This window comes from Diadema antillarum, unplaced genomic scaffold (assembly GCF_040938485.1).
Source record: "Diadema antillarum isolate AM-2024a unplaced genomic scaffold, OU_Dant_1.0 seq00001130_RagTag, whole genome shotgun sequence".
Taxonomy (NCBI): Eukaryota; Metazoa; Echinodermata; class Echinoidea; order Diadematoida; family Diadematidae; genus Diadema; species Diadema antillarum.
In genome coordinates, this window is record NW_027271943.1 from 212,935 (window position 1) to 238,488 (window position 25,554).

General features: G+C 37.2%; 1 protein-coding gene across 1 annotated transcript in view; it reads right to left on the bottom strand.

Annotated features, from left to right (window-relative positions):
- Positions 1 to 25,554, bottom strand: part of LOC139744033 (uncharacterized) — an 82,302-nt gene that overhangs the window by 52,075 nt on the left and 4,673 nt on the right. The window contains exons 3-10 of the mRNA XM_071654494.1: positions 23,731 to 24,018; positions 19,253 to 19,555; positions 10,514 to 10,766; positions 5,572 to 5,632; positions 4,207 to 4,316; positions 3,100 to 3,207; positions 2,263 to 2,315; positions 602 to 780 (exon numbers count right to left, since the gene is read on the bottom strand). Of these exons, the coding sequence (XP_071510595.1) occupies positions 602 to 780; positions 2,263 to 2,315; positions 3,100 to 3,207; positions 4,207 to 4,316; positions 5,572 to 5,632; positions 10,514 to 10,766; positions 19,253 to 19,555; positions 23,731 to 24,018 (1,355 nt within the window). The remainder of the gene's footprint in view (positions 1 to 601; positions 781 to 2,262; positions 2,316 to 3,099; positions 3,208 to 4,206; positions 4,317 to 5,571; positions 5,633 to 10,513; positions 10,767 to 19,252; positions 19,556 to 23,730; positions 24,019 to 25,554) is intronic.

Consider the following 25,554-nt stretch of genomic DNA (forward strand, 5'->3'; position numbering starts at 1 on the left):
AGCCATCCTTTCTTCTCAACACTTCAATTCATTTATACTAAAACTTTGTAAAACTTTTGGTATAACTAATTAAAATTTGCGGAGTTAATCTAAGTGAGCTTTCAAGACTGTCTGAACTTGCACAGTAATCTTGTTCATGCTGCTGCTTATTTTGATTACATTTTTGAAAGTAATCTTTAGCCTCACTCTGCTTTGATTGCCGATTGGCTCGTATGCTGGAGTGCTTTCGTCACCAATAAGCTAAGCACATATGTCTGGAAACCTATTGTCAATAAATTGAGATTCCCTAATCCCCTTAATCCCTAGCGTGTAACTGTAGTCTTCCTGTTGGACCTACACACATTGTGTTACCTTGGTGAGCTGGATAACTTAAATGATATCAATATCAAGTTTAACAGAAGGAATTGGATGCTGATGAAAACAACAGGGCCTCACTTTATCAAAAGATATCATTGATTACAAATTTCCCTACCACACGGGCTGCCATACACTTATGATAGAAATCAACCATATAATCAATTATAACTCTTCATAAAATGGGACTGAGATGGCAGTTTACAGTAAGTACCTAAAGCATGTAATGGATAAAAAGTGGACTCACAACTTGTCATAGTTTTCTCTCAGCTCCTTGACCAGCTCGTTGGACTGGACGGTCAGGTCGGTCATCTCTCGCTCCAGCCCTTCCTGGATGGCCGCTGCGGAGGGCAGCTGGAATCCGAGGCCACCGCGAGACTTGCCTGTGTCCGCCCTGGACACCATTAGGGAGGACACCGCTGGTTCCTGATGATTAAAAGACACATACGCCAGTGACTACAATCAGATCTAAATGGTCTTTGATCATGTGATCATTCTCTTCAAACCCCACTGTCTTCATGCTTGTTTCTTGTTGTTATGTAATTAACCCTAATGTGCTTCAAGTGCCCATTGTACAGAAACCCTATAGCACTGCACACATCTACCAAAATCCCTGGTGAAGAAAGAGTTTGAATAACAGTTACTGGATTTCATATACTTCATCCTTTCGATAACTGTCCTTCAAAGGCAAAGGCAGTGCAGAGATGATTATCTTCTAGGGCCAAAGTTCCTGCAAAAGGGCATCTACTGTATTAAATGGAATTGGTACTCTAGCTCATTCCAATGTCATATGGTCCTAGCACTTTATTATGAAGGTCCTCTAATCAAGTTCATAGCTATGATTGTGCAGGAAAGCAGACATTTACCTACATACAATACAGATCCACATTTGTTAGATTATTTGATTGCTGCATAACTTTGCAGCTACAACAGTACACAGACCATTCATTCACTGCTATTCCACAATCATCACTATTGAAAGCACATCCGGGGAGCACAATCTGACTAAATATTAGGTTTTTTCATTGCCTTCAATTGATGCTATATTCTTTACTGTAACAAAATGCAATATGGTGAAGGATTTTAATCTTCCTTAATACAGGGCACACACACACACACACACACACACACACACACACACATCCTCACAACTATTATGGGGACAAAATGCGTTCACTTGAATTCGATGACGGACAGTGAAACGCAGGAATTTGCAGATGTGATGCAATTTGGTAAAATGTCATGAGTTCTTATTCTCACTTTTGTCACTGGTACACATACAGTTGTATATCTCTGCTACATAGCAGTCAAACCCACGAGGAAGATTACCTGTAAACAATGGTCAACTACAATCAAGGGACTATCATTTCTTTTGAAGTACAGTTGAACCTCTCTTATCCGGCCTCCCTTTATCCGGATCTCTCTATTATACGGACGCAATGTCGCCGTGAATTTTTTTTTTTTTTTTAAATAATTACGGGAGGAAAGGGGGATTCCCAACTCCTTGAGAACTCCTACACAAACACACATGAATTACATATACTTCATACATTTCTTAATAATTATTTAGGTAAATCATCCCAAGAATTTATAAAAGAAAATGATTTCATTCTTGCAAACACGAAGCTCTATTTTGGGGTCTGTTACACTGAGTGTAACAATGAAAAGGTTGCAGTATACACATTACTACATGTGGTACTACAATGGGCTACATCAGTACCTGTGTACGTATGTACATATGTATAAAGCATTGACTCTCCCGTATCCGGCCAAATCCCTTATCCGGATGAGCCCCGGTCCCGACTTGTCCGGATACGAGAGGTTCAACTGTACAGCACACTTCTTGCAACAAGAAACGAAAACGACATCTTTGGATGATTATTGGGAAAAGCAGGAAAAAGATCTTACTGGTTCTGGTGTTGTCATGACCGTCCCAAAGACAGATAAAATCTCTTTCAGGACTGCAAAGAAGAACAGAGTAGATGACAAACATAATAGGATTCTAGTGAAGATATCTCTGCTCTTGTGTCATTCTGAATAAAGAAGATAATCAATTCTGGCAGCATAAGACAGAGGTGCATATGCATGTAAGCCTACATGTTCATCCAATTCAGTGTGTAGAGATATGCAAAAAGTTTCAACAGTTTTGCTTTCAAACAATATCATAACTTTGCCTCTTGAAAATGACAACACCATTTGTACGTAGTGTACAATCATGAAAGTCACCTATTTACACATGCTTTTATGTAGAAAATAAAATATACATGTACAAATGTAGGTTTAATGATTCTGCCAACCAAAGTACAACAATCCTACATTGTAGCATGGGAGGTTGTAATACAGGATAGAGGAGGGAATTTTGTTGTCTCAATGATTTCATTCACGTAACAAATGATTATCATCATGCGCTTGCTTTAATACTTCTTGAAGATGGCATACACGTAACTTAACCCGTTGAGCACGAGTCCCGAGTATACTCGGGCAAGTGCCTATGGGAAATACGTGTTGTAGCAAAATCAAATCGTCCTCAATGGGTTAAATGGCAAATCATCATTAAAATCATTGTCATTATCATTATCACTATAAATATTGATAACACTACAATCAAAATTATATCACTGTCTATTCTATTTTACTATATATCATTTTTAAAATTAAAAACACAAATGCGAACAGATGTGACAGCAAAATAAATGTGCACCATATAATGAGGGATATCTACTGACATAAGGTCACAAGACTCACATGTTTCCACATTGCTAGTCATCTGTGAGATCTGGTTCTGCACATTGGTGTCTCTGCTAAAGTGAAGAGTTTTGATCTCAGCCAGCTGTTCCAGCGCCGCCCCAAACTCTGAAGACAGCAAAGGAAAGGATGGAGGTAAGGACAAGATCCCGTAAAACAGAAACTTTGATCCTACAGATGTTTGGTTCCTATCTTCATTACCGGTATTTTTCTTCTAGTAACTGGTAGACCAATGTTGAGACTACGAGACTTTCATACTATAACAATACTTTATCCTTTTTTTCCCCTACAATGAAGGATTACAAAATGACACACACAGACAACAGAATACACACTGAAAACTGAGAAGAATGAAATTCAGAAATGACACACACAGTATACTTTAACCCGTTGAGGACGAGTACCAAGTATACTCGGGCAAGCGTCTATGGGGAACGCGTGTTGTAACAAAATCAAACCGTCCTCAACGGGTTAAAACCAGAAATGTTCGCATGCATTTTGACTTCATGAATTTCCTGAAACCCAAAATTTTACCAAATTCAAATGGATGCGAGAGTTCTTCTCAGTGGCAATTAATAAAATTCCACGCTGCAAAAAAGGCTGTTGCCTCCAAATGGCAAAAATTTACTGAATAGATCGTCATGAAACAAATTTGACAGACTGTACATCGAGCATTTCACATCAGATGTTGACATAGGCATACATCAAAAGCAGCTGATGTGAAAAAAATGAATAACTATTGATTAAAAAAAAGACAATCACCTTCCACTGAGGTTTTTAAATTGAACTTTAAAACCTACCTCTTTAACTGATATCACTTTCATTAACATGATATACAAGTATTCTATGATGATTAGTATGTTTGTTTTACAGTATGCTCTTCTATATAATATAAAGTTTTCTGATGCTATGTTGAAACCCATCATATCATATTCATTTGCTAGTTTTCAAAGCACCATGTGTATCTTCTTCTTTTTTTTTCTTTTTTCTTTTTTGAGGTAGAATGAGTGCTCCATTAGAGTCCACTATGATTACTATAATCATTATTACTAATCTGGGAAATCATCTGCTAAGACAGAATGATGCATCCGTCCAATCCATATATACCTTTGTCATTCACCACTTTCATGACGTTATCCTTGAAGTCGGAAATATGCTGGTACGTCCTGAGGTACTCCTGTACGATGGGATGGTCAGCGACAGACTCCACAGAGTGCCTGGTCATTGACCGTGGAGACAGAATTAAAAGTGATTAAATGCTTTTACAGAAATACTTCATGAAATCTTATGTGCATGTACATTGGTTAATTACGTGTATGCGAGAGTAAACTGAATTCATTGAATATCAAGAACATGGTTGCACTTGCTAGAGAGGCGTGTTGGTTTGAACAAGGCGTCAAAACATCCATTTGGGAGCAAGTGAAGGAATCCATTCTCAACAAGAAGGAACGCCTTCGTTTCAACCTATCACATGGTACCTAGCTCCTAGGACCGTGCGATCAAAAAGATTCTCAGCGGTCTTTCACGCAATGTAAAGCGCATCAGTGCATGAACTTCCTGCACAACTTCTGACATATACAGTGTAAGGACCATTTTTTCACTGGAAGGATGCTAGGAGAAGCCAATTCTTTATCGGCAAAACGTAAATTCAGATCCCGTTTTCTGGACCTTACAAATTTGGAGGTTACATGCAACAACGTTTTTCATATCTTTAAGTTGTCTTGTCATTCCCCATGTAATACATGTACATTTGTATCTTGTATTACTATATACTATTTTCCAATGTTACCCTCCGTTGAAGCTACCTGACGTGTACAAAAATGGCCCAAAAGCTTGTAGTATGGATATAGCATGTATGCACATGCATACATGTACTCCCTTGACATGGGAGTATTATATCTTCTTAGAACCATTTTTCAGGTTGTTAATCTTGAATGTGCTCAAGACAGCTGAAGATTGTCTGTTTTACAACATACATATCTTCAGTGTACAGCACAGTCATATTTCATGACATACATGTACAGGCTGTACAGTACACAAAATCATTAGAAAAGCCGTCAGGATTGAAGGAAGATCTGAACTGATTCTTTGCACCTTATCTTTCTGCACCAGGAGTGTCACTGTGTGACAGACATGGCGCATTAAAAGACTCCATCATTATAATAATAATAATAATAATGATAATAATAATAATAACAATAATAATAATAATAATAATAATAATAATAATAATAATAATAATAATAATAATAATAATCATAATCATAATAATAATAATAATCATAATCATAATTGTAATTATTATTATTATTATTATCATTATTATTATTATTATTATTATTATTATTATTATTATTATTATTATTATTATTATTATTATTATCATTATCATTATCATTATTATTATCATTATTATCATTATCATTATCATGAAGGGCAAGATAGCTGTTGCAGGATAAAACATACACATACCTGGAAGATTTGCTAGAAGTGGAGTATGCCACTGGTGATGTTGCCATGTCTGCTTTTTCAACTGCAAATGACAAGAAGAAATGAGAAATGGCATTGATTATCTCTGAAATCAACTCAATAAGCTGTCGAAATTTATCTTCCATTTTGTTGTGTGCTAAAGACAACGTATTACATAAACACACAAACATGCACGCACACACATACAATCAGCTGAAATATGATGATGATGACGACAACCACGGTCACATATTACTGTTGGGCAGAAGTGAGCTTCATATCACAAAGCAAGACAGCAGTTTTTCTTCTGATGTAAACAACAGGTACACTCATTATCTTAATAATATGTTTGACATTACCGTAGTCAACTCTACTCCACAGAAACTCTACATTCATGTCAAATAGCAAATTTAGTGTCTTTCACATTTATCTCCATGAAATGCCTTCACCATTCATGGTTCATCGACAGAAACTTTCTAGGTACTGTATCTATACCAATCTTTATACTGGCATACAAAGAAAAAAACATCCTGACCATGTTAAAATTGCAATAATGATACTAGATCATAAAAACACCAATAATGATGACAATGTAACTACACTTGTATATTGTACATGTACATATATTATCATAATTATAATAATAACAACAATAATAATAATGATAATAATAATAATAATAATTATCATTATTATTATTACCATCCTTACCATTATTTCTATTATCATTATTAATATTAATATTAATATTAATATTATTATTATTATCATTATTATTATTATTATTATTATTATTATTATTATTATTATTATTATCATTATTATCATTATCATCATCATTGGTAACAATCATAATACTGATCAGTAAAATAATTGTAGAATACCAGCACAGTCATAATAAAACGCTGAAGATTAAGAAAATAGCTTATTCTAAAAATGAATATTTTGCAATGGAAAAATGAAATGTCACAGATAAGTAAATGCAGTAATTTACACATTGGGAGAATTGGAGAACAAAATCTACCAATCCTTCGAATCTGACTTTTCATTTTCCATTTGAAGGTTTTAGCCCTCAAATTCAAGCCAACAAAATTTGCATCAATAATTCATAAGTAATTCATGGAATGAAAAAAAATAAACAACAAAAAAAAGGAAATTCACCCAGGTGAAGAAAACAGATTAACCTTTACTAAGGTGTGGCAATGAGAAATGCAGAAGTTCTCAATATTTGACTCCAATTTGTCTGATTGCTTCTTTTCCTCACCTTGAAATTACAGCAGATACATGATTATACATTGAAAAGATGAAGGAAACACTTTTTTTAAGCATAGATTTCCCTATGATACAGCCTCTCTTTTTTTAGTGAAACCCCAAATGAGGCATGATAAATGAGGGCTTTAATGGAGCCCATGACATGTGTATTAGAGACCATACTGTAATTACACCATGATTGCACTCAATTTGCCCAGATTGACGTTCATGTGGCCAAAATCAGGGCTTCGTAAAAAGGACGGGTCTTCATTATTGCAATAGAAAACAAGCTTTAACATCCCTGCTTCACACAAAATAGACAGTTGAAGGTTACCCTGGTATACAGTCATAAAGAGTCAAATTAAGGAGACATGCTGCATCATGACAGCTTATACCAAAGTGATGCTGCCTGTTGTAATGTGCTGTAACATAACAGTTGTAGCACTGTCACTTGCAATGTCTATTCACGTACACACTGTGCAATAATTCACTCAACTTGTACCAGGAATACAGACTGGCTCCGAGAAATGGGCGGAAAGACACTCCAAAACTTCAGGGTAAAGCAGGTGCAATAGAAGAGTGACGTTAGGGGGACACTGCAGACTGACAAAACATACATGTACTACACTCCACAACAATAAAATGGAAAGAATCAACTGCCCTCAGCGAAAACCAAACTAAGGCACAATGTGACCCAATTGTGCAAATCAACCTTACTACATACAGTAAAGTAAAATCTAACAAAGGGAATGGACAATGTTCTGCCAGAAGGATGGAGATGAAGTAAAAATTCATTGCACATGAAGATACATATAAGAGAACTTTTTAAATTTACCCACATTTTTAATACAGAAACACTGAATCTGGTCACAACCACATAATTGTGCAATTAGAGAAGCACTCAGAGAATGCAGACCTCTGCCAAGCAGCTCATTTCCACCACTGATCTTGTTCTTCCATAGAGATCAGTGATTTCTATCCATATGTATGCATACTGAAAACTGCTCGATTTCCCAATATTGAAACTGTTTGTTTATGTCATCAACTTCCAGCTGCGCAGCACGCTTTGCCCTAGCAGAAACCAGAGCATGCATTTCAATATGCCCAGATGCAAACCTCAAAAAAAAGAAAAAAAAGAAAAAAATGGGCAGGCTGAATTCCTAAGTTCATTGACCCTACCTGCCAAAATATAAAAAATCCTTTATAAAATCCATAAAAATTTCCATAATTATGTCATTGTGGCTGGTGTTACTGTTTCATGATCATGAAAGCATGGGAGACCTGAAATCTAAATCCGTCAGAGCTAAACTGAACACACGACGAAATTGCACTCAAAGAAGCAGGAAATCCTACATTCTAAATCAGACCAGCTATCAACTAAAACTACACTAACTAAAAGTCAAATTACAGCTGTATACTTTACATACAAGATCTACCAAGCTATTATTCTTTTTTCCATACATTACTATCTTAGGATGGGTTGATTTCACAGGCAACATTAAATTATCACTCAATTCTTTGAATAGGTAGCATAATGATTATGGCACTAATCAAAAACACAAGTCACTCAATCAATTATCACATTCTTCTCGGTTTCATTGTGCAACACAGCAGTCTAATCTTAGTCATTTCATGGACTGTAATGATGATTCAAAAATGTCTTATTGTACATATCCTCCTGTTAATAAGAGTGAAACGCTTGACAAACACGCTGCCTTGTGGATGTTAATTCCTGGTGCACGAATTAGGAAGGCAGACGCAAGTGCAAGGGAACGACATTGTGTGCAAATCACTCGGCAAACTGTCCTCCTCATACCCTCCAGAAACAGCCCTACGCTGGACTTGGCTGTGGCCACCAGCCTCGCCACATCCTCTCCCTCCCCGTCGCCATAGTAACCGTCCTCATCCTCCCCGTCGGTCTCCTGCATGGACACGCCGCTCTCCGACACCGAGGGTGCCCTGCTGACCAGGTGGGAGCTGACGCGCCCCTGGTAGCCGGCGGTGCTGAGCCGAGCCAGGCTCATCTGCTCCTGGAAGCTGACGGTGGCGCTCTGCTGCTCCCGCTGCGGGTGGGGACGAGTCGCGCTGTCGGCTGACGTCTTCTTCTCCAAATCTGCACCATCCTCTGAATGGTTTGTGTTCCCACATCATTATTCATTGGCAATGTTATAATCCCATTTGTTTGTGTTTTTTGTTTGTTTGTGTGTGTGTGTTTTTTTTCCCAGGAAGGCATTGAAGAGTTGAAAGGAAGAGGTTCCATAACATTTATAATCAAACTTTCTATTAAAGGACAAGTTCACCTTCATAAACATAAGGATTGAGAGAATGTAGCAATATTAGTAGAACACATCATTGGAAGTTTGAGGAAAATCAGACAATCCGTTCAAAAGTTATGAATTTTTGAAGTTTTTGTGCAGTACCCACTGGATGAGAAGACTACTGCAGTGTATGAATAACTTAGATGTCACATGCGTACAACAATATAAGGAAAATATAAAGAGAATTTCACAAAATTCCATCTTTTGAAAAAAGTACACATTCCCCTGACTCGTTACCGACAAATGTTATGGGTAATATTATTCCCCCTGCCTTTAGAAAGAGGCAAGTCAAGTGCTCTTTTATTATGCGAAAAAAGTGAAAATATGTTGAATTTTCTTTTACATTTTCTTTATACTGTTGTACGCATATGACTCACAAGCTGTAGTAGTCTCCTCATCCAGCGGTTCCAACACAAAAATTTAAAAAATTCATAACTTCTGCATCGATTGTCCAATTTTCCTCAAACTTTCACTGATGTGTTCTACTAATATTGTTGCATTTTCTCAATCCGTATGTTTATGAAGGTGAACTTGTCCTTTAACCCGTTGCGGACGAGCTAATTTTGCTACAGCAAGCATTTCCCATACACATCTGCCCAAGTATACTTGGGATTAGTCTTCAACTGGTTAAGGCATTGCTAATACTTGCTATGTCTAGTCATGAAACCCTCTATCCTACACATGACAGAAATGAAATGTACAACTGCATGACAATTGTGAAATATACTCTGGGAAGAAGCAGAAAAGGCTTCGCTATCCTCCACACAAATGATATCCTCTGTAAATGCAGCACTTCACTGTGCTGATTACCAAGCACTCTATCTTTTTATTAGGACATTCCTATACAACTTGGTGCTTTCATCCACAGGCATCAAACATACAAACTGTAGGCACACAAAGTGAATGCATTCATCATGGAAGTTTGATATATGATGATCTACAAAGTGTAGATGTACACTTAATAAATGGAGGAGTCAGTTATAAATGAGGTGCATATCAAAGTGAATTTTAAGAATGCTCTTCGCCAGGAAATATTTCAATTAAATATATCTAAAACTATTTGGGACAAGACAGAAAAGGGGGCAGTATTTTAACCTTTCTTTTTTCTTTTTTTACGATATGGACCACTCTAGTATATCTCAGGACAAATTAACACATAATATTATTGTATTCTTCATGCAATGAAAATAATATCAAAACATAGAAAAAGAAATATTGCACTATGAAAAAATGATCCCATACAGCAATGAAACTTGCTTGATTGTGTGCTTGTTTGCATGTTTGCTTTGATAAGGTAGAAATTATGACAGCCCCTTAAAAATAAGTTAGCACAACTATTACACAGTTTTCATGAAGCCTGTAAAAGTCTTTTTCACCTTCGTCTGGGAAGGGGTAGTCCCCGTGGGGTGTGGTGGCTCGGGTGGAGGCAAGACTCTGGGCCGGCTCTCTGTTGCTGCCGTGGCTCCTGGGGGTGAGGAGGGAGCCGTGCATGGAAGTAGCCCTGGACCGCCGCTCCACCATCTCCAGCTTGCGCTGCTCTAGCTGCATCCGGAACTTCTCGTACAGGGACTGCTGGCTGTGGTGGCTGCTGGCCGAAAGAGGGCGCTGTTGTAACTCATCTTCCCCATCCTACATGAGAATCAGCAGTGAGTCAGAGATGGTGCTACATGTCCAATCCTCTTATCTAGCACATACACTGAACAGTTAGTCTGAGGTGAGTGACTAAAGCTTTAATAGGTACAGTTTTATTGCAGTAAATTCTATTTGCCTACGGTGTATATATTGAAAACAGTATGAAAAGATAGATGTCAGTTGATATTACTGCAAAAAAAAAAAATCATCTGGTCTTTTTCTCTGTTAAACAATTTATGAACAGTCATTCAGTCATATTGTTTTATCCATGAATACCATGAAGCTCTAATTTGTTTCACAGAAATACAGTAGGTAACTGAATAACTGATATAGAGAGAATTCATGTACAGTATATACACTGGCAATATCAAAATCACGTCAGTAGGATGCTGTACTCTCCAGATACTATGTGTATAGAGCAATTTTCATAATGGTACAGCACTGACAGAACACATAAAAAAAAAAAATAGAGATAAAGAATCCCATCATGTTCATTTCAAACTTATGATGATTAAAGTAGATGCTTGTGGAATGCTACATGTATGTCATACAAGAGTGTGATATATAACGTCTTCTGTAATTTTTTATCTCAGAATGAGAATTACTATGAAATTGGCTCAATGTATACCTGATGATATAATGCTGAATGAGCGTGAGAATATAAAGTATAAATAAAACATGGTCTGAGTTATATACAAATCCATCAATGGAGTGAAAAATGTCTAATATAAAAGACCATGACTGGTAGATTTTATCTGGAAGTGGTGCTCTGACATAAATGCAATTTCATATCAACATTGAACACTGTATACGATAATATCATAATTATACATGGTGAATATTGTACGAGTGAACACGGTGTATACACTGAACAGAATCTGAAATGCACATTGATTGCAAATGTCAAGTAAGATTAACATCAAAGACTCGTGATCAACATTGTATACCAGACTGGCCATTACAACAACACGCACACAACTATGTATACTGCTGTATATAGACTGAAGCAAGGCAAATAATCAAACACCGATCATTCTTCTGAAATATTGAAGTGAATTTCGTGCTGTTAGTGAAAGAGCATCAAATGAACCAACAAACACCAACAAAAAACCAAGTTCAAAATAAGAAACAAACAAAACAAATTTTCACACTGTTAATTTGTTATGCACTTTTGCGTCCACATTCAAAACACCATGAACCATTATAATCCCTGCCAAATGTCAAATGTATGCTCGAAGATACAGCTGTAAACGTAACACACAAGAAAACTGCATGAAATATAAACCAGTAAGGTCCACATGATATGCAACTATTTCATCACATTTATCAATATAGATTTTAAGATCATGTTACTTCTAGATTATATGCAAATATTGAACAAAGTTGGGCAAGGAGACAACCTGGTATAAACCAAGGAAACAAATGGCTATGTAAGACATAGAAAAAATGCCATTCAGAATACACCTTCATCTCTTTTGTAAAGGGCAAGGCTTCGCAAAGTTAAACTTCTTGTCTCTTGATTGACTCTCCTTGTACAACATCCTGAGGACACATGTTTGCCTGCAACCAGAGATGTTGGCGAAAACACTGTATGGAAGTTTGAAAGATCCCAAGCACACTGTATCATTTGTTTTGGAGATATGCATTCTCATGTAGAGGTAGAAAGGAGAAGAAGAGATTAGATTGTTTGGTGCTCTAGGTCTGCCTACAACCTACTTGCCCCTTTGGTTCGACTGGGGATTAGAAATGTAAAAATAATGATGAGTTTTGAACAGAGGTCGAGTACATGTTCACAAAATAGAAAATTACAAGGCTGAAGGCCTTTAATCAACATGTGATTAATAAATATCACCAAGTATTGCTTCACCCATCGGCCACAGGATCTCAAAATACATGCATAAAAAAAGTATGATGCATAATACACCATGAAAGCCATTACTCTACTCTGTGAAGAATAATATATATGTCATCTTGAATGTCATGGGAATATACATGTAAATGTATAATATCAAGAGATGAAAGTATAAAAACATTGCTGCGAGAAGCTTGTTTATGGGATTAATACACATCAAACAAGGCATTAGAAAACCCAGAATGAGACACCAACACCAACACTTGTATCAATGCATCTCTCCTTTCCTTCTCTCTTTCTTTCTCTTTCACTCTAATTTTCCAACATCCCCAGTTTCTTCATCATGCTGCACCAACTATTTGTTTGTGTATTGCACGCTTCAAAAAGACGTAAACAAAAACACCTGAAAATGAAAGATTAAAAAGTGTGTATATCAAATCAAGAGATCATACATCTGTGTTTTTAGTCAGCTTGTTTGGGTTTGTTTTTTAAAAAGTAACAAAAGAAAAAAACAGCATGCGACAGAATTTAAAAAAAGCCATGGTGAAAGCATATGACATAAGGATACGAATAAATTTGCGGCATAACAATGTTAATGGTGAGGATGCCTGTCCATATCATGAAGCATACCATCGCCGGGGTGACGAGACCTTGTATCTAAAATTTTGGTGAAAATGACCTTTTTTTATTAATAGTCAAATAAAGGGTTAAGTGATGTCCTGTCCAAATCCCAACTGTCTTTCTCAAGAAATAAAGTCACCACAGCATGTTAAAGGAAAGGCTATCCCATTCGCTAAAGTACTTTGGCCGCCATGTTTTTTGGCTCTCCTGAACATTTGACATTTTGTAGATACGAGGTCTTGTTGCCCCAGAGACGATACATGGACATACATGTACAATGTACCAATAGAGAACTAGAGAGGGCGGTCTTTATTGAATTTTCTGCAGAAAGCAATTTGTATACAAAATTCATCCAAACTTGCTATCACCTACGATGTATGCACCATGAATATTCATACATGTAATTATGATAATGAGAACATTTCATACAAGTGTTTAGTTTTCTACCCCCTCCCCCCTCCCCTTTTCACAGTGCCTCACAAACTTTTGGTTACAACTTTTTCTTTCCCACTACACTATGTCAAACAAATAAGTTATCATAATGGTATGTACATGTAGGACCTACATGAGCCATCTTTCATTTCTGTTCAATGATACACATGCCTGATGACTTACAATTCACTCAGGGCAAACTAGTCGGTCATTATCAGATTATTGGATGCAAAATGTCTCAATTTTCTGGGATACATCTGATCTGATTTTTGATCATCTTATACAAATTCAATTCTATATGGGGGGGGGCTTGCAACCACAGACTGGACTGCAGATTTAGATAGTGCGTCATGATGTGGGAGAAAAAAAAAGGAAAAAATCTTGAGAGTGACTTGTGTAAAGACATGTGATCATTATCTTGCAGAAGGCTGTTTGAACGCTATCCCGATAGCGATTAAATGTATTTCATTATGATATGACATAGATAGCTTCACTAGCAAATATAGTAATCAAGGTTCTTTCAGAATACAAAGACGAAACATTCACCCTTCCCCTTTCTCTTTAGATACGTAAGTACGCTACTATATATGGGCTTGTTGCTCTGCATATTGGGTGCAAAATGTCTCAATTTTCTGGGATATATGGTATCTGATCTGTCTTGCAGAAGGCTGTCTGAACGCTATCCTGATAGTGATTAATTGTATTTCATTATGACATGACATAGATAGCTTCACTAGCAAATATAGTAATCAAGGTTCTTTCAGAATACAAAGACGAAACATCTATCCTTCCCCTTTCTCTTTTAGTGGAGCGGCATAGCTTGAAAAATTAGAGGAATTGTGCATTTTATTATAAAAGCACCAAATTTCGCACACATGTTGACAATGACATTTGAAATGAATTCAGATATTGGGCCATCGTAAATAGCGCCCTCAGCGGCCATGGCAGCCATTTTCAAAATGGCCGCCATAAATGCCATTTTTCGTAAAAATTTACAAATTTCAGAAGAAAGAATCGATAAGATTTTGCAAACGAGTGGGAAATAACATTTAAAATAGATTTAAATATTGGGCCACAGCAAATTGCGCCCTCAACGGCCATGGTAGCCATTTTCAAAATGGCCGCCATAAATGCCATTTTTCGCAAAAAAAAATTAAAAATTTCAGAAGGGAAAACCAGAAAGATTTTGCAAAGGAGTGGAAAATAACATTCAAAATAAGTTCAGATATTGGGCCATCGTAAATAGCGCCCTCAATGGCCATAGCAGCCATTTTTTTCAAAATGGCCGCCTTAAATGCCATTTTTTGTAAAAATTTACAAATTTCAGAAGGGAAAATCAATAAGATTTTGCAAATGTGTCGGAAATAGCATTCAAAATAAATTCAGATATTGGGCCATCGCAAATTGCGCCCTCAACGGCCATGACAGGGATTTTTAAAATGGCCGCCATAAATGCCAGTTTTCGTAAAATTTTAAAAATTTCAGAAGGGAAAATCACTAAGATTTTGCAAACGAGTGGGAAATAACATTCAAAATAAATTAAGATATTGGGCCATGGCAAATTGCGCCCTCAACGGCCATGGCAGCCATTTTTTTTTTCAAAATGGCCACCATAAATGCCAGTTTTCGTAAAATTTAAAAATTTCAGAAGGGAAAATCAATAAGATTTTGCAAACGAGTGGAATATAACATTTAAAATGAATTAAGATATTGGGCCATCGCAAATTGTGCCCCCTAATGGTCATGGCAGCCATTTTTTTCAAAATGGTCGCCATAAATTCAATTTTTTCTCTGAATTTACTGATTCCACAAGAAAACTCAATAAGATCTTGCACTCAATTTAAAAATTTCGCTTGAAATATATCTTGCGCCTATGTATTACATTATTGTAAATAGCGCCCTCAATGGCAATTGCAGCCATTTTTCAAAATGGCCACCATGGATTCCATTATTTCTTATTTCCTGATTTCACAAAAGGAAAAGTCAATAAGATTTTGCACACAATTTGAAAATCATGTTTGAAATAAATATTTGTATTAGATTATTATAATAAATATTTGTATTAGATTATTATAATACTGCCCTCAACGGCCATTGCCGCCATATTCCAAAATTGCTGCCATTGTCATAATCATTTTGTTTTAAAAAATGGTAATTTCAGAAAAAAAGTCAACAAATATGTACATAAATTGAAAATCATGTTTAAAATCAAACAATATACAGTATCTAGGTTGCATTAACTGTAGAAATTGTTCCTTCGCAAATTTTCAAGAAGAAAAAAAAAAATGCGAATAACGGTAATTGCAGCCATTTTCCAAAATGGCTGTTATAGATGCCATTTTTCTTTTATGAAGATGTCCTAATGCCGGAAGAAGACAATAAACATTTTTTGCGCAAGTTGACAATTACATTAATGATGAATGCATAATTATTTTAGGTGGCAAACATGAAAAATTTCCGAAAAAGAGTAATATGAATATCCAGGGATAATGGCGCCATGTATCAACTTTGACAGTTACACTATATCATTGAATATATGGGACTATATGACGTGTATCTATTCTAAAATGTAACTTCCTAAACATTCTTAAGACATTCTTAATGGCCTTTCATTTCAAAAAAGTTAATTTACTTTATGCTATGCTTCCATAAAAACACATACATTTGATATCCATACTGTTAGCCGTCACACGCGAAATACTGCAATTAGAACTAAACTGAAAACATGAATTTAGAACTAACCCATGAATGAAACCTTTTTTTTTTATTTACATTTCTTTGAACACCAGATTGCATTAGATATAATTGCTCTTTAGCAGTGTGTGGAAGCCATTTTGACAAAGAGCTGCCATAGCCGTTGGGGACGATGTTTAAATGGTGGCTCAATATCTTCATTTCAAATTCAAATTCAAATTCAAACTTGAATTTATTTGAATGTCTTTTGTCAATTTGCACAAGAAATTGTATTGTCTTCTGGCATTATCATATTTTCAAGAAATAAATGGCTGCCATGGTCGTTGACGGTGCCATTTGTAATGGCCTCATATATTATTTTCTTTTGAATATGATTTTCAACATATATACAAATTTCATTGATTTTCTCTCTGAAATTAGCAAATCTTTCCAACAAAAAAAACCCGAAAATAAAAAAGAAGCAGACATCCATGGCGGTAAGCATGGCCCTTGAGGGCGCCTTCTAAGAAGACCTTATACTTATTTTTTTTTTTGAGCAGAATTTTCAACTTGTTTGCAAAGTCTTATTGACTTTTCCTTCTGACATCAGCAAATTTTTGGAAAAAAAAAAGGTGGGGGGGGGGGGGCATCCATGGCAGCTGTTTGAAACTTGGCTGCTATGGCTGTTGAGGGTGCAGGGGTAATTTGCAATGGCCCAATAAGTTTACTTTTGAATGTAATTTCCTACCTGTTTGCAAAATCTCGTTGGCTTTCCATTCTGGTTTTAGTAAATCTTTTCGAAAATATAGCATTTATGGCGGCCATTTTGAAAAATGGCTGCCATGACCGTTGAGGGCGCAATTTCCGATTGCCCAATATCGAGATTTAATTTAAATGTCATTTCCCATTTATAACCAAAATTTCATTGACTTTTCCTTTTGAAATTAGCATTTTTTTTAACGAAAAAGTGGCACTTATGGTGCCCATTTTAAAAAATGGCTGCCATAGCCATTGAGGGCGCAATTTTCAATTGCCCAATATCTGGATTTATTTTGGATGTAATTTCACGCTTGTTTGCACAAAAAAGAAAAAAAAAATGGCTTTCCCTTCTGAAATTTGCATTTTTTAACAAAAAATGGCATTTACGGCGGCCATTTTGAAAAAATGGCTACCATGGCCGTTGAGGGCGCAATTTCCGATGGCCCAATATCTAGATGTATTTTGAATGTAATTAACATTTATGGGCAAAATCTAATTAACTTTTCCCTTCTGAAATTTGCAAAATCATTGAAGAAGTGGCACATTAGACAGCCATTTTAAAAAATGGCTGTCATGGACGTTGAGGGCGCAGTTAACAATTGCAAAATATTTAAATTCATTTTGAATGTAATTTCCCACTTGTTTGCAAAATCTTACTGGCTTTCCCTTCTGAAGTTAGCAAATGTTTTGAAAAATGACATTTATGGCGGCCATTTTGAAAAATGGCTGCCATGGGCGTTGAGGGCGCTATTTCCAATGGCTCGATATCTACATTTATTTTGAATGTAATTTCCCATTTGTAACCAAAATCTTCTTTACTTTTCTCTCCTAAAATTAGCAAATTTTACGAAAACATAGCATTTATGGCAGCCATTTTGAAAAATGGATGCCATGGACGTTGAGGGCGCTATTTACGATGGCCCAATATCTAAATTTAATCTGAACGTGATTGTCAACCTGTGTACGAAATTTGGTGCTTTTATCACAAATGCACAATTGTTCGGCTATGCCGCTCCACTATTTAGATACGTAAGTATGCTACTATAAATGGACTTGTTTGCTCTGCATACAATGTGTTTTGGATGGGCGATTTCTCTTAACCCGTTGAGGACGAGTCCCGAGTATACTTGGGCAAGCATCTATGGGAAATGCATGTTGTAGCAAAATCAAATCGTCCTCAACGGGTTAATCCTTTTTTTTCTTTCTTTCTCTCTGTTTGGACAGTCTGCATCAGCAATGACAGGAAAAATATTTTTTACAAAATGTGTTTCATCTACTTCAAGTTCACTTTCTCCAATACAATAATGTATAAATGAGATTGTATCATGCTTCCTCCACACAGATCCCAAATTGTGTTTGAAAAAAAATCAGTTTAAGTGGATCTTCAAAGAATGAAATGCATGAAATATGTAAGTACCAAGAATGATGGTCAAATTTTCAGACACAGGAAAGGTGCCATCATTGTCGCCCATTTGTTCCACTTCTGCAAACATCTGTACTTTATGGCCCGAATTCACGAAGGTGGTACAAATGAAACCATGATTTAAACCACGGACAAAAACCATGGAGTGCCAAGTGCCGCATGAAATATTTCGTTACGAAATCAGTCATTTCATCGACGAAATGATTATTTTGTTACAAAAAGGACAATATTTTGTAACTATAATGAACATTTCATCCACACAATGATAATTTCGTTAACGAAACGATAATTTCGTTGAACGAAACGGTCATTTTGTTGACAAAATGACTAAATTTCATAACGAAATATTCCATGCAACACTTGGCGCTCCATGGTTTTTGTTAATGGTTTAAATCATTGTACCACCTTCCTGAATTTGGGCCTTTGTGATTGGAATGCTTAGAAAAAAAAAAAAAAAAAAAACCTCTGTTGGACATAAGGAAGATTACCTCCTTTGAACTGAATTTAGCTGAAAGTAGATATTGTTGGAGTTCTTTACTGGGTTAATATTTCCACATGCTGTACCAAAGCAAATAAAAAGAAAGGTGATTTTCAGATGAATATTAAAAGCAATGATACAAGATTTCATCAGTATGGCGATGAACTGGGTTTATTCTCAAAGCATGCAAGGTGGGTTGTTAATTCTTGTTCTCAATCCGGAACACTCGCAGCTGAACAGCTTACCAAGCCTGATGCGAGCAGATTTTCAAAGTGCTCTGCGAGCTCTTCACCGTCAATAACGTCCTCATCGTAATCCTCTAGCACCAGTGGTTCTTCCTCCATATCTTCCACCCCATTTACGGCAAGATCACCGTCGTCCTGCCCCGTGTCCTCCACCTCATCTGTCATCCCGTCAGATGGCTTCTGCGATTCTTTGGCTTTGGCCCTCGTCCCGACACGCTGCCGACTGCGGAGCAGTTTCTTGGGATGCTTTGCGGGTGTCTTCCTCTGTGGAGTCTTCTGGGTCGCTCTAGTTACTGACTTACTCTGTTTGTTATAGAGTACATTACAAAAACACAAGAAATCTACTATCGCAACCCACAATGGTATTCTATAGACACGTACATTGTATTCCAACTCCTCACTCTCATTGATCACACCCTGTTTTCATGCTTCCCTTCAAAGACTGAAGACTTTGAAAGATTAAAATTCAATTCAAATGGTCATGAAAAATTTGTCATTTCTGCATGAAAACTGATGAGGATGTGAGCTCCCTGAAAATGTTGGTTACCCACGGGATTCCTTTCTCGAAGTCACATCAAAATCACATTGAAAACCATGGCATATGTCAGGTGAAAAGTGAATAGAATATTATTGATTAACCAACATTCATTTGACTTCAAACTGAAGTCAAACGGCAAAACACTTTTCCGTTGGACACAGTTTTACTCAGCAGTTTTGTCGAGATTTGTTCCACAAACACGATCATAGAATATAAATGAATTCCTTTTTGCTTTCTTGTTATTGCTTTTCTACATCCAAATAAACAATGTCACCCTGAAAAGCCTTTCTTTTCATCTTCTTCTTCTGTTTTTGGTAGAATCTTTATCATGAGGAACTATGACTGCGCACCGAAATGCTGAGCTCTTACAAATGATGCACATCTATTCCACTTCCTTGAAATAGTGGATCCCAATCTGCAAAACACTACTTTGAAACTCAATTTCTTGTTGACTCAATGTCTTTCTCTTTGGCTCATTCCAATCAAGAAGCTCTATTTTTTATTTGTTATCAAAACATGTTTTTCACTCCTTCATCAGCTCCCCGGATTAAGTGGCAATGAAGTCAATGCAAGAGAGACATAAGAATTACATTTTGTTGTGCAATCCCCAGCAACCAAAAGCGTACATATCACACACAAAAAAACAACAACAAAGAAGCCAGAAAGTTGCGACACAAAATGTCACTTATGACGTCTCAAGACTGTCAAGTGGACTTGAAAAGGCAAGTGATCCAACACGCATCATTTCTTGCCCTTGGATTATCTTACAAAATATCAGATAACAAACAAAAGATTCTGGCTGTTTGTCAACACTGTGCTTCACAAGGTATCACTTGAATGCAAAATTTGATAACTGCAGAGCCAAAAATATTTGTCATCTAAAACTTCTGCAAAATAAAGTCGGCAAACTTTCTTGGCTGCATGAAACTCTCGCAACTGCAACATGCATTTAATGCATTGTGTACGAAAAAAAAGAAGCTTTTCATGCACATTACTTTTCCTTATCTCCCCTCCTCACAACATTCACCAAAATCTCATCTATTTATATTTTTGGGGTTCCATGTGAGGATTTATTTGAGAGTGAGGCAGTTAGAAATGAGTAAACTGTGTGAGCCTCATGCCGACAGTGTGAGAGTTGTTAGCGTTGATGTATAAAAAGTGATACATTATTGGGTCCTTTACACTATAAACTTAGAACCTACACCAACAAGAATAAAAGTGATATGGGGAATATCATGAATGCAGTAACGTAGCAAAGCAAAATTTGAAAAACAAGAGAGTTGGCATTTGGTTTTACTAGATGGTTAAAGACAAAAAAAAAATAAACTACCACTGCTTGAGGAAACAAACAACAAAATAACATTTCACCCCACTTTCCCAGTATTTCATAGTAAAAAGAAAATACATCCTGTTAGACTACTGGACAATATCAAATCAATTTGACAACACAAGGCAAAAGTTCATTCATATCGAAATGAGTTATTGCAAATGCAAAAAAAAAAAAATTATAAAAAAAAAAGATAAACTTGGATACATCATGCTCTGTTACTCATCCCTTTCCAGCTTTACTCTTTTATTTTTATTTTTTATGTCATGGTTAAAGAGAATAGTTCGTACAGCGTACGTAGATAGCTATGAAATAGGGCAATTCCACGGTTAGTAACGTTACATTTGAACAAATTTCGATATTTGTTTTTACTACTAAATTACCATTTATTCATTTCAAGCCAAAATTATGTCACAAACATGTTCATCATTCCCAGGTTTATGATACAGAAAAGAATGAATACAATCCAGGAAATAATAGCATTGCTTTGGCAACTTAAAGGGCTGGTTAGTAACGTTACGAAAAAAGGACATGACAAAAAAATCAATGTCTTGTAACAAAAAGTGTGCAAAAATTCAAGTTACTTCAAACAAAGTGTTGCATTAATTTCAATTATTGCATCATGACAAATGTTCACACAATGTTTTTTAGCAGTTCGACCAATAATTTCTTAGCTAGACCACCAAAAGCATGGTTAGTAACGTTACGGTTAGTAACGTTACATTTGTCCGGAGTAATTCCGCAGGTCATTTCACCCTTTTGTAATTGACAAAATGTCACATGACTTCTGGAGTATTTAAATGTATTTATCTTTTACCCTTTAGCAAAACTTTGAGGAAAAAATTTCAAAGGAACCCACTGTAATTTGCATTTAAGTGAATTTCAGCATCCCCAGTCCCACATGTACATTTTAAATGATGGTTTTAGATCTCGCGAAATCAATCAATACGAAAGATAAAATCTACTGAATTTGAAAGACCTTAATGATTGGTGAACATCCATGGCATTAGTTGATACCTAGATTAAAGAATAAGATAAAGAGGCACATTTCTTTTATCCATGTCATGTCCACCTAACTGCGGAATTGCCCAATACCATATTCTCCAGAGACGCTGTGGACAGACATGAACGGTATCATATGAAGATAGACCACATGGCAAAAGAGGAGACAAAATCTAGACCAAGCAAATCTGAGGTTTGGATTATCTGAGCACGGGGTGGAAATGGTTAATGGAAACCATGAAAAGAAACGCATATCGAGGAAGGGAGGGGGTAGGGATTGAGAAGCAAGACTTCATATTAAAGTGAAGAAGACATGAATAGGGAAGCAAAAGACTGGCAGCATTGCAGGTTGTACACGGCTGGGGAGCACCACAGCACACAGGAATATTAACGGGTCGGACTGGGGCCAATTACATTGTACACCAGAGAGCAATACATGACTACAGTAAAGCATAGCACGCACCCCGGCCTTCTTCTCCTGCTGGGGAACTCAGACATCCAATGCTAGACAAGCGTTGAAAAGTCCACATACATGTACTACAAGTACCAAATTGTCATGGCATCTGCTAGCCAGTGCTGATTTTACCCTTTACTCTGCTTTATTTACCGATTCAGACACATCGCTGGATTGAACAAAGTCTTCACCAACTGTGATGGTACAGAGGTCTGGAAACAAAGTGTCAAAGCAGACAGATTTTCTAATCCCTCTACCACCCTTTTTGCATCACCATAGCCATCCTATTGAATTGAGGCACTGTTATACATGCCTGGAGTGGGATGTCTAACTTCCAGTAATACAGAATTGGGGGGAATTTCCAAAAACTCATGAAGGAGTTTGTGAAAGTATAACATAACCAAGTACATTGTACCTGGGCACACAGAGTTAGGGGTTAGCATCAATGTATACAGCAGGGGCAAGCAGATCACAGGGTATAATGTGTGTTCTGCAAACTTATTTGAACAAAAGCAATTGAACACTCAGAATTCAAGCATAAGCGTACAAACATTGCCAAAGTTAAAATTACCTTACTGTCATTAAGTCGGCTAACTTGGTCATTTCTAAATGCCCCTTATTGAAGCTACTTTTGTTATCAGGTAGTAGAAGCACTGACATGATTCTCTTCACTTGATTGTGTATGAAGCACAGAATATCCTACTTTTCTTGAAGAATGTTGTATCCCTCCACCCTGCTAAAGGTGCACTAAGGATACTATCTGGCTTTCATTCATTCCTATATTTCAAGAAGTATCATACCTTGGTCTCTCCCATTTAAAGAGAAAAAATAAATAAATAAAAGGTATTAAATGAAAGTCATGTAACAGCAATGGCAGCCCAGACATGATGCAATATATGTTGGAACATCCTTTGATGTCAAATTTCCTTAAACAAACTTCTTCAATGCTTTACACAAATATTTTCCCAACTGTTGCTGTCACTTCATTCATATCATTTAAGAAGAAGAACAAAAGAGCTTTCTATTTAAAAAAGTGTTCCCTCTAACCCACGAGAAGCAAAAGTCATAATATTGCAGCATTATTTCTAATGGGCAGACACACGCCATATATGCCAGCATACCAGTTTGCACGGCAGCCAAAAGCAAAGTGAAGTTACCAAGTCTGTTGCTACCGTCAGCCCATCCAGCGGATGCGAGTCAATGACTTCACCTTCGCCCCCTACATCTGAAGTGTCTTCCGACCCCCGGACACACCCACTGTCAATTCCCGAGGCATCAAGCCCGCCCCCATCCTCCTCCTTGCGGGATATCGCAACGGAGACCGCCTCTCTCAGCTCTTCTCTCCCTACGGATGAGTTGAAGAGTGCCTCCTGAGCGGAGGGCGACATCCTCTTGAGTTTTCCCGTGGCCTTGAGTTTCAGGAACAACTCCAGGTGCTCAGGGTTCTAGAGTTTGTGAATCATGGGTCGGGTGGGGGTGGGGGAGGGGGTGGGGGGTGATGTGCCAAGGTGAGGACAGAATGTCATCAGGAGTGTAAAGTGGGTTCAAGGGGGAACAAAGGTTTTGGAATGAAGAGGAAAGTGACAGATTGATGACAGATGTCTGTGATTACCATATGAGAACTTTACAAAGACAAGTGACACCCCATGTAATCTACACTTGTACGTACAGCGTACTATCCGACTAAAGGAGACACGAAAATGAACAGAACGACTGTGTTGAAAAGTTATGGACAGGTCTCATAAACACAAATAAAATGTTATGGAAATACAACAAAAAAAAGTGTTCCTGTACAATCATTGTTTTATAGAGCATTTCACATGAACACCTGTAGCACAGCTGACACAGTGCATGGTTGGCACTGGAAGAAATTATGTCCACAAGTGGGAATAACCCCAAATGGAGCATGTATCAGTGCATTAGATAATTTTGAAATATCTCTTTACTGATAAAGACACACATACTACCTCGACTCCTGTAATACATGTACATATCATACACGGAAGCAAGAGTTATGAAAGGCAAAAGAGATCATGTTGTGAATAACTCTAGCTAGGAATATGCACACACTGCCCTGTATGGTTAAAGGCAATCGGTCGTCGCAGGCGATTCGCAGCTCAGTAGAAAAGCACGACAAGCTGCTCCTCCCGTTATTGTACCCCCGTACGTACCGAATGCCGAACACGACGCTACGCAACGCACCAGCGAAAACCAGATGGGGCACGAGAGCCGTGCGAGCCGTCCACTGTAATTTCAACATGGACGCCCGAATACCTACCGAATGGGGCCGAATGGGTGCACGCACAAAACCGCACAACAGCCATGTGCATGAAAATCTCTCCTACGGGTTCCCGTCGCGACACAACAGTAGAGCTGTGTGGTGTACGTACGTACGTATCTGGCTGCAGTCTCTGTTTATTTGCACTATGGTGCCAATTTTAGCAATCTAAGCAATAATATTTTAAAATGTCTGAAAATATTATATAACAATATTTTAAATCATTCATATATTACGTTGTTTAATATTTGGTATTTATAAATATGCTTTGATGAAGAAATATTAAAACTCTAAACTTCATGTATAGCAAGTTGCAATGCTCATGGCCATATGGCGGGTTGTTTTGATCTCATTGGCAATTGTCTGCTGCGTCAGCTGTGTTACAGTATGTTGGGCCGGATCGGAACATAACAAAGTTGGTATAAAGTCGTCGGTACCGGTATGTCAATATCAATAATGTGTGTGGTATGCGTGTACTGTTTCGGATTAGCCTTGGCTTTGGTTTAGTAATGAAACCTCACAATGGAGATCAAAACAGCCGTCCAACTCGAGTAAAACGTATCTACTTGTTTGACGCTATCGACGAGTGGAGAACGCAGAGAGACGTGTTCTTAGCATGCTTAGGACAGGGAGGTTTCTTCTCACCTCCCTGCTTAGGACAAGTATAGAGACCAGTGGCAGAGGGGGAAGCTTCAGCGTCAGC